Below are 10,084 nucleotides of genomic sequence, written 5' to 3' on the forward strand. Positions count from 1 at the left end.
GCACCAGGCGCTGCTGCTGCGCTCCACAGACCTCACAGTGTTTTTCTGGTGCAGCAGCTTCTCTGCAGCAAGAGCTGCTTGGTTTCTGCCTTGGCTGGGCTTGAGGCCATCGTGGGGCTGGTGGCCAGCCCAGCCCCAGCCATGGTTTAGTGAAAGACAAGAGGCAGCAGGGCTTTGGCTCCTGTTGGCCACAAGGATTCCAGCCTGACTGGAGGGAGCAGGGAAAGCACTGCTGCCTGTTTGTGGTGGCTGCTTATCTCTGTGCATTAATAACCTGAGCCAGGTGGTTCAATTAGTGAATTTATGGAGGTATTGGCACTGGGTAAGATCAATTCCTGACTTGCACCCGGGTGGTGGATGGAGCTGCCCGGGGCAGGAGTGGCCCAGCAGCTCTGGGTCAGTTCCTATCCCAACAGCAATCCCATTCCTGCTGGGCTGTTGGGTGTCCCCATGGAGCTTTGGGTCAGTTCTTCTCCCAACACCAACCCCATCCCTGCTGGGCTGTTGGGTGTCCCCATGGAGCTCTGGGTCAGTTCCTCTCCCAACAGCAGTCCCATCCCTGCTGGGCTGGCTGGGTTTCTCCATGAAGCTCTGGGTCAGTTCTTCTCCCAACAGCAATCCCACCCCTCCTGGGCTGTTGGGTGTCCCCATGGTTCACTCCTGTGTCAGGAGCCCCTGGCACTGCCCGAGATCCGGCTCCTGCCTTCCGATCACGCTGTGCTCTTGGGCTGGAGCTGTGCCTGTCCCCAGCAGCCCGTGGAGCACAAGGAAGGGATTCATGTGGGGCACTGGGAGCTGACAACCTCGCTGCCCCGGGCTGTAATTAGTTCTCAGGCACGGTGCCACAGAGCCCCTTGCTCCAGTTGGTCTGGGGATGGAGGGCAGAGGCAGTTGCTCTTTTGTCTGGGCTTTAATTCTTGCCGGGCAGGGGTTTGGCTGTTTTGCCTGGAAACAATTATCCTGCCCCGCGTGTCTCGTGTCTCCCTGCTGAAGGCTCTGACTCCAGGGGCTCTGCAGGCACAGGAGCCTCCCCACCGGCCACAGCCTCACCACACTTTTCTTTCTGAAGCTCAAAGCCCTCTTGGCTGACCAAGCACTAAAACCCCTCCTCGCTCTTTGTGAAAATAAGAATGAAGGGTTTAGCTTTTAGAGAGCTATTTGACTGTAAAAGCAAGAGAGGAAACCAGGTTCATTAATGTGGTGATAGCTTTTAGGAATTCCCCTAAGTACCATTATTGAGAGCCCTGCTGAAGATGCAGGATGCTCCAATTATGTGACAAAGCCAGTATATCCCTCCTCCTGACCAGGAACTGTCTCCAGGAAAGGAACTAACTCAGGGAATTTTTATTTGTATTTATTTTCTTGTAATTAAATAAAGGGAAAACCTCTCATTCATTTGCTCTTCAAGCTCGTTAGGTTTCTGGAGACTCTAATTATTAGGAGCCGAGTTCCAGCCCGCCTGCTTTCCCCAAAGTGCACCAAGAGCCATTAAAATCCTGATCACTTTAATTCTGTACAAAAAGATTGCACAGTAATTGTCTGCAGCAGGAGGGGATTAGATGTAATCACCCAGAAATCCTTCCCAGCGCCTCCTCTGGTGTCACTGAGTGTGAGGGACAGGACCTGGCTGGGGACAGCCCCCCTGAGCTCCAGGTGTGACTCTGTGACTCAGCAGGTCCCTGTCCAGTGGGGATCCTGCCCCTGGAGGTGCCTCCAGCTCACCATAACCTTTGGAGCCTCTGTCAGTGCCAGCTGTTATCAGGGAGCCCAGCCTGGCTCAGCTGAACCCCTTGGGCAGCGTTTGGGTCCTGTCAGCACAATCCCAGGGGCTGGCAGCTCCCTGAGGATTCACTTTTATGGCCTGTTAGCCCAGGTGTGCTGTCACGGGAAAGCTTTTGCAGGAGATTCACTCTCCAGTAAATGTGATGGCAATCAGTTGCTCCCTCCTGCAGCCCTGTGCCCTCCACACAAGCATTAAACATCGTGCAGGATTAATAATGTTCTGTATCGACACTAAAATTGCATTTCTCCCTCTTATTTATGGTTGGATGCTTTATTCTTCCCTTTTTTAAAAGCCACATCTTCTACAAACACCTGCACCAGGGTGCACCATCCCTTTTCTACAAAATGCCTGAAAAATATCTCCTACGGTCCCTTTTCATTATTCCTCTTTATTTCCATTTTTGTTCTATGCGTCCTCAGAATCAGTTTATTGGCAGTGTGAGATTGAGACTCTCACTTTGCTCAGTGAAGATAATTAATGTAAAGGGGCATTTTTAAGCCAAGTCCTCATTGCCTCCCTTGATTTCCCCTTGTAGGTTATCTTAGAAGCCGTTTAACATCCAGGTTCAGCAGGGAGTGGGTTGTGTGTGTGTGTTCAGAGAGCTCTGGGAAGACCCCTCTCCTCCTGCTCCCATTCCCTGTGAAGCATTAGAAGGTTTTTGTGGAGAGAATTCCAGCAGCTGTGCAGAGGAGCTGGAGGTGTGCCCTGACCTCACTCAGCCCTGGGGAAAGGGAAAACAGCAGCTCTGCCTCTCCTTGGGCCAGGCAGTGAGCAAGGTGCTGGACTGAGGTCAAGCTTAATTATGGTTTCAGGAGGAATGATGGTGTTTCAGCCCTTTTCCTGGTGGTTAAGGGAGTGAAAGGAGTGCCACTGGACACTCAGGGAGGTGTGGGGTGTGCAGCACATCTGGGATGTGGAGGAGCCTTGTGGAGGCTGTCCAGCACTGCCCCTTTGGAGCAATCCCATTCCCCAGAGAACTCCAGACCCGAGGTCAGCCACTGCCTGGCCACCAGGATACCCTGCACAGCTGGGAAAACTCCACCAGCACTGAAACTGGGGCTTTAAACTGCACTCAAGTGGTTCAGTGGTGACCATGGTGGTGGGGCTGGGCTGACTGTTGGATTTGACCTTGGAGGTCTTTTCCATCTTTAACAATTCCATGATCCCAAGTGTGTTACAAATGACATGTAAACACCACCTCCCTCCTCCTGGGGTTGCTGCCACAAGCAGTGACATTGGCTGGCATTTGTCATTAAACAGCAGGAACTGGAGGGGTTAAATGGTGGATGTAGCTGGAAGGAGCAGCAGGAGCAGGATGGGAACATGTGGATCCTGTGCCATGGTGTGCTGAGCCCTGAGGGTGTGGGGGCTCTTGGGGGACCTGAGATGCCCTCGGTGGTGCAGGGATGAGGCTCTGTCCTGGCATTCCCTATGAGCCATCCCACATGTCACGGCGGGAGCTGTAGGATCCAGCTGTGGGATCCAGCTGTTCACTCCCCAGCCCCTGGCCAGCCGCAGTCATTCCTGACATGGCTTATGTAACTTGTCAGAAACCTCCCAAAGTTCTAAAAAACCAGAGCGGAGCCATTGGCTTGTGGCCATTTCTCAGTATCAGTAATAACAAACAGTGATCCATTTTCCGTTCACGGGTCACCGATCGGGACAGCCTTATTTAATTACTGGGAAGCAGATGGGGAATGCTGAAATTCGGGGTGTGTGTGGCAGTGAGGTGGTTAAGCCCTGCCTCGGCAGATGGGGAGGGCTGTTGGCTCACTCCAGATGAGAGCGGGGAGCGCTCGGTCTTTTCCAGCAAAGGCAAGGGTATTCCCAGCCTGCCTGCCTGCCTGCAGGGCTCGCCCCTTTTTCCACTGTCTCGTCTGCTGGACGGCTTACAAAGAATTCCTGACAGGGGAGGTTTCTGCAGGCTGATCCCCACTGCCTGCGGGGCTCTGCCGAGCTGTCCCTGGCACAGCAGAGCCCGGGCACACACAACGGGCTCCTGGCCGTGCCAAGGTGGGGCTGGAGTCACCCCCTGCCCCGGGAGCAGCCAGCGCCAAGCACAACAGGCCCTTGGGCAAGCTGACGCACAGGAAGCGCCCAGGCCTAATGAGCAAACTTGTTAATTTTCCAGATGACAGAGCAGAGGAAGCAGAAGCAGCGCATCGGTCTCCTTGGACACCCCCCGCCCATGAATGTGAACCTGCAGCAGCAACCAGCCTGAGCTGGGAGGGTCATGGCCCCTCTGGGACACCCCAAACCCTGCCCAAGCCCGGAGGCTGCTCCCTGAACCTTCTGTGCATCCTGTAAATACCCTGGTTTTATACTTAGATGTATATGACTGCTACTCTTATCAAGCTGGGGGCGTGTGGATTGTGATTAGAACTGTTGGCACGGGACAGAGGTTAAACTTTTGTGCCAAAACTTATCAAAATTTGCCTTTTTCCTTGGAAGGACTAAAAGAGAGCACCTGAATTGCACTTGAAAAGATTATTTGACTATGTGACATGTATTTTGTATTTAAAAAAAAAAAAATAGAATAGCTAGTATTTATGTTTTTATACAATTGTGCAATATGAATTATGCAATCACAATATATTTGGAACTCCTGAATGTCCTAAAGGGAGTGCACATCTTTGGATCTGGTGTGTCAGTACAATGTAATAAATGGTATAAAATTACAGGTGTAAATGAGGCTGCTGCAAAATTGTGTAACTGGTGATTTTTTCATACCCTTGGACATTTTTGTACCATGTGTGTAAATATCTTGCAATGCCATATTTGTTGCCTCTTCCTCCCAGGGATGAAGCTGGGACTCCGTGAGCTGTTCAATTGGTATCGAATTAAAGCAAAACATTATTTTGAAGCTTCCGAGTGAGGAAAGCAGAGGAGGTATTTTTCAAGAGATTTCTTTAGCGTACTGAGGCTAGAAGAGCTCAGACACCGGGTTTTTTAAAATGCTAAGATTTCTTAAAAGGGAACTTTTTATGCAAAATGAAGTTTGGAATGAGGATGCGCTGCTGGCGAGTCGGTGCAGTCTCCCAGGACCGAGCTGAGGCTGTCCAGGCTTTGCATTCTCAGCGTGTAGGATCCTCTCCTTCTATTTTTTCATTAGAGACCTACGTGCCTGCTAAAGCTTTAGCAAACAGGCACTGCACCGACTGAAACGTGTCCTGTAGCTGAGCACTGATGTGTGTAATGCTTGTGTGAGAGCCACTGGTTTGAGGCTGCTCTGTCCCACCCCTTCCTCTCCCTGTCCCCTTTCATTCGGTCACTTTCTTTGGTTTCTGATTCTCCAGAGTGTGAAAGGAAACTTGTCGGGTTGTTGTTTGGTTGTTTGGGGTTTTTTTTCCCTCCAATCCACTGCATAGTTTTATACATGGACCTCATTTTACAGAAGCTGACTTCTCTGCAATACTGTCTACAAAAGGAAAAAAAAAAAAAAAAAAAGAAAGCTACAGACAGAGCTATGAAAATATTTGTAAATGCATAAATATAGGTATTTAAATAAATGATGCAAAATACTCTACGGTCAGAGGCTGCTGGTGGTTTGTGTCCCCTCCAAGGTGGTGTGTGGTGGCAGTTCTGTCACACCCACCTGTCCTAGGATGTGGCATCACAGGGGCCTGGCAGGTAAGGATGGGGCTTTTCCCAGTGCCCAGGGGGGCAGAGATTGTTGGGTTTTAAAAAAAAAAAAACAGAGCATGTCCCTCCTCCAGCAGTGAGAGACACTGGCACCCAGAGAACTTCACCTGCGGTCACTCTGGGTTGGGATACTTCATACTCTCCCCACTGGCACTTTAGGTTTGTGGCTGTCACTGGAGCCATGTGAGAGTTAAAAACCCCTCCAGCTCCAAGTATCGTGTGCACAGGAGCGTTGCTGATTATGTGTATTTGATTAAGACGTAGCAGGAACTACCTGGTACAATTAATCATCTTTAATCTGGTAAGTGCACACAACTGTCTGAGGTGGGTGCGTGCCCCCGGCTCAGGTCATCAGGAAAGCTCAGCGGGAGGGAGGGAGGGAGGGAGGAAGGAGGGCAGCCTGACCAGCAGTCTCCCAGCCAGACTTATCGGTGAGACTGTGACTCCTTAATCACACGTTATTTCCATATATATCTCCCGGCAAATCTGTCTTCCCCTCCGCAGCGAGGTGTGCGCGCAGGGAGTGGAGGAGCAGGATTTCTTTTTCCCTGAGCAGCAGAGACACATACCTGACTCACTCCTTCCCCTGCTGCCATCCAGGGACAGGCAGACACACAAATTTGTCTGTGCCAGTCAGGTGAGAGGGAGGTGGCTGAGCACAGCCCGAGCTGTGAGGGCACCCCTGAGGATGTGCGGCGTTGCTTCATCTTTACCTTAAAAAGGCAGAAAGCACCGTGTGCCTGAGCTCTGGCACGGCCTTGCTCTGCTCTGTGATCCGTGTGAGAGTAGTGGGGTGGAACCTGGGCTTCTCACTGCGGCTCTGCCTTCCCAGGAGCTCTGGGGAGATGCAAAAAGGGAGATTCTCTCCCTGGGGTGCAGCTGCAGCAAGAGGAGCAGAGCACAGCCAGCAGTGGGGATGTGGTTGTGAAGGACAGGTGGGTGGGTGGTTCCAGGGGTGGCTCAGGAGGTCACACTGTGTCCCCAGCCTGAGCAGAGGCTGTGTCAGCTGGTCAGCAGAGGAGGGTGACTCTGTTCCTCCCCTCAGCCCACGGACAGGTCATTCACCTCTGCAGATTCATTTCTGCAGTGACATTTCATGCATGACCATCACATTTTTCCTTTTTCCTTCTTTCACTCTTGGGGTTTTCTAAGATTTTTTTTTTTTTTTTTTTTTTTTTTTTTTTTTTTTTTTAATTTTCCTTTCTGGCTGAACTGCTCTGCCCAGGATGGCTGTGCCAGCAGAGGCTGGGAATGGTGAAAACCCTGCTGGGGCTGGTGGTGGTTCTGCCCTTGCAGCTTCTGAGGTCAAATCTGCGTTAGGACTTTCCCATTCTGGACTGAGATCTGGTGCCCCATGGCAACTTCCTGATCTCAGAGAAAAGCTGTGGGAGGGATCTGTTTAATTTCCCCATTTGGGGTACTCTTTTCCACAAAAGCTGAGTATCTCTGACATCACAAAAAGTTCTGTTCACAATTGTTGGTCTCTCAAATGAAAAAGACCCTCCAAAACCTGAGAGAGGCACCTGCAATGTAAGGTGAGGTCCTGCACAGGAGGGAGTTTTTTGGCTCTAAAAACACATCTCTCCTGCACAGGAGGGAGATTTTTGGCTCTAAAAACACATTGCTGACATCCAGGAAAATTAATGATAGGGTGACAGACAGATGGCTGTTGGTTTAAGGATTAGATTGAAACCAGGGAGGTTCCACCTGCCCTGCACACACCTGGGTTTTCCTTTGGCATCAGCTTTCATTAATCAGGACTCCCGGATGTCAAAGTTTGGGACCACGATTACTTTGTCTCTTAAATTTAAGAAACTTCCATTTGGAGGTGGAAATCAAAAGTGACCTTCTGAAGAGGAAGGAAAAAAACCCGAATCTACCAATTTTGCTAATAATGGAAAGTCCTAGAGGGGAAGGATCTCCCTGCACTCCTCAATTTGCATGGCTGGCTGAGTGTGTGGAGGAGCCTTCTCTCCGCTAATGAAGCAGGTGACATGCTAATCAAGACAATGCAAATAACCGCTCTGAAAGCACAGCCCCAGCACCGCCACAATGGCAAATTCAAGCCTCATCCTCAATTTTGCAGCAAATTGGCGGAGGGCAGGACAAAGGAGCCGGGATTGCAGCCTCGGTGCTCCCGGCGGGGCCTCGCACTGGGGCGCGTGTGATGGAGACCTCCTCACATAATGGGGGCTTGATTGATATCAGAAAAGTCATAATACAGCTCCACAGCGATCCCCCTCGTCTCCCCGGATGGGAAACGCTCCTGCACACACGCCTAATAGGGGCTTTAAATTGCCCATTGTATTTCCGAACAAGAGAAACTTATTTGGAGTACTTTCCCCGTTTCCAACATAAGCAGCTGAAGACACTGCCACGTGTGTTCCCTGTGCTCTGCAGCCCCGCTGGCTGCAATTCCAGGCCCAGCATCATCCGCTTCCAGAATGGGCGAGGTGGGAAGGGATCACCTGGTCCAACATCCCAGAGCTCGGGACAGGAGTGCACAGGAGGTCCCAGAAGCCACAATAGCCAAAGCCAGTTCCACAAGGGACACAAAGGGGCCGTAAGTTTGTGCTGACACATGTGCAGCCCCACTTGGCTGTAATTCCAGGCACAGCATCATCTGCTCCCAGAATGGGCGAGGTGGGAAGGGATCACCTGGTCCAACATCCCTGGGAACCATCCCAGAGCTCGGGGCAGGAGTGCACAGGAGGTCCCAGAAGCCACAACAGCCAAAGCCAGTTCCACAGGGGACACAAAGGGGCACAAGCTTGTGCTGACACATGTGCAGCCCCACTGGCTGCAATTCCAGGCACAGCATCACCCACTCCCAGAATGGGCGAGGTGGGAAGGGATCACCTGGTCCAACTTCCCAGAGCTCGGGGTACAGGAGCTCCCAGAAGCCACAATAGCCAAAGCCAGTTCCACAGGGGACACAAAGGGGCCATAAGCTTGTGCTGACACATGGGTGGCTCCCTGTTTTCCTGGGAGACTCCCTGGCTGTGGGCCAGCTTGCCCAGGCTCTCCCACGCCGCGCTGGAAGTTCCGTGCCGAGCTGTGAACTTCCTGGCCCCGGCCAGAGCAGAGCAGAGCAGAGTGTAACCTTCACACTCAGCACGGTGCATTTGCTTCTACAAACACACTGACCAGGCTCTGAGCTCGCTCAGGACAAGCTGTGGGTATCTGGAGTAAAATCAGGACAAATATTCCTTCTAAGCGAAACTGGCATTGTCACTGCAACATAAGGAGTAACTTCTGGAGAGATGCTGTTACTTCTCCATCCAATTTTTTTATTTACTACCTTTCCAACCTTCTTTCAGACTAAACATGTTAATGAGCTGAATGTCAAAACCACCCACGAGTAAACTGAGCTGTCCCATCCAGTAGGCTGATGTTGGTTTGTTTTTAGTAACTAGCAAGGATGCTGGAAAACCCCTATAAAGATTTCATTTTTAACAAAAAGTACCAAAAACTCCACCAGTTTTGCATCACAAAGTTGTGGGTAAAGTCAAGATTTGAGTCAAGCAGCATGTCTGTGGTTTTTGTGGGTGGATGCATCTCGGAATGACTATCAATCTGTCAGAGGGAGATCTGCATGTCATCTCTGCATATGACAAGCAGAATCTGCAGTGACAAATATCTTTCCAGTACTCGCTGCGCTGAGCCTCGTACCCCTCCTGCCATCCAGAATCGCCAAGTCTTGTCAGCACGTTGCTCAAACCCTTTTTTTTTAAGTTTTTTTTTTTCTTTTAAACAGACACAAACAGAGGAAGGAAAGACAAATACAGAGCAGTGCTCTGGAGATGCCACTGAACACCACTGCCAATGTGCTTAGTCACCCCGAAATTGTGATGTGCACACGGGAGATGCTGCACTGGACACTCAGATCAGAGCAGCCTGCCCAATCCTGGCTGCTCTGCTGCATTTACATGGGTGAGGGGGACACTTGGAATTGAAATTGTGCAAGAAAAAAAAAAAAAAAGAATAACTCTGGACCGAATCAGGGTAACTCAGGAGATGCAGCTTGAATTGGATAGAGAAGTTTGCAGGAAAAAAAAAAAAAAAAAAAAAGGGCAAAACAACTAAAAACCCCAGAAAATCTGATTGATTTAGAGCTTGACTGCTGGTGGGGAAGTGCCCAAATCTTCTCCCTGTTTTCAGGTCTCCTTGGGAGAAGCAGGAGCAGTTTGAGCCGACACAACACAGGGAAAAAAAGCCTGAAATTCAACAATAAGCAGGAGATGGGAAAAGCACCCTGTGCGCAGCCGAGCTCCCAATGCTGGGACACATCCAGAGCCTGTGTGAGAACACGCTGACAGCTGGATAAATTGCCTCGAGGCAGGTGCTTCCCCAGGAGCCCCGCAGAGCAGGAACAGGCAGACCCATTTCCAGGCAGCCCTTCCCTCCAGAAGCACTATCGTCCCTCAGACCTGTCTCTCAGCTTTCTCACCCATTAGTGCTCCTCAGCTGGCTCTTCTCATCCTGACTCTCAGCCCTTTTTTCCCCTTTCTTGTCTCATCTCAGGAATGACTCTGCAGCTCTGCCTTGCCCAGAGCCCTTCCACTGGCTGGAAATGGTGCCTGGTCCCAATGGGCAGGAGCAAAGCCCATTCCTGGGCTTTATTGAGGCAATGGGTCTGTTTTCACTTTCCTTTTCTAG

At 50.8% G+C, this 10,084-nt stretch overlaps 1 protein-coding gene across 7 annotated transcripts in view; it reads left to right on the forward strand.

Moving 5' to 3' along the window:
- The window catches only part of ITPR1 (inositol 1,4,5-trisphosphate receptor type 1), a 162,202-nt gene extending 156,958 nt beyond the window's left edge, over positions 1-5,244 (forward strand). For all 7 annotated transcript variants that reach the window (XM_083869157.1, XM_083869158.1, XM_083869160.1 and 4 more), the window contains one exon: positions 3,915-5,244. In XM_083869157.1, coding sequence (XP_083725283.1) covers positions 3,915-4,004 — 90 coding nt within the window. In that variant the 3' untranslated portion in view covers positions 4,005-5,244. The remainder of the gene's footprint in view (positions 1-3,914) is intronic.
- Positions 5,245-10,084: the final 4,840 nt, after the last annotated feature.

The sequence above is a fragment of the Zosterops lateralis genome (assembly GCF_965231275.1).
Source record: "Zosterops lateralis genome assembly, chromosome: 11".
Taxonomy (NCBI): domain Eukaryota; kingdom Metazoa; phylum Chordata; class Aves; order Passeriformes; family Zosteropidae; genus Zosterops; species Zosterops lateralis.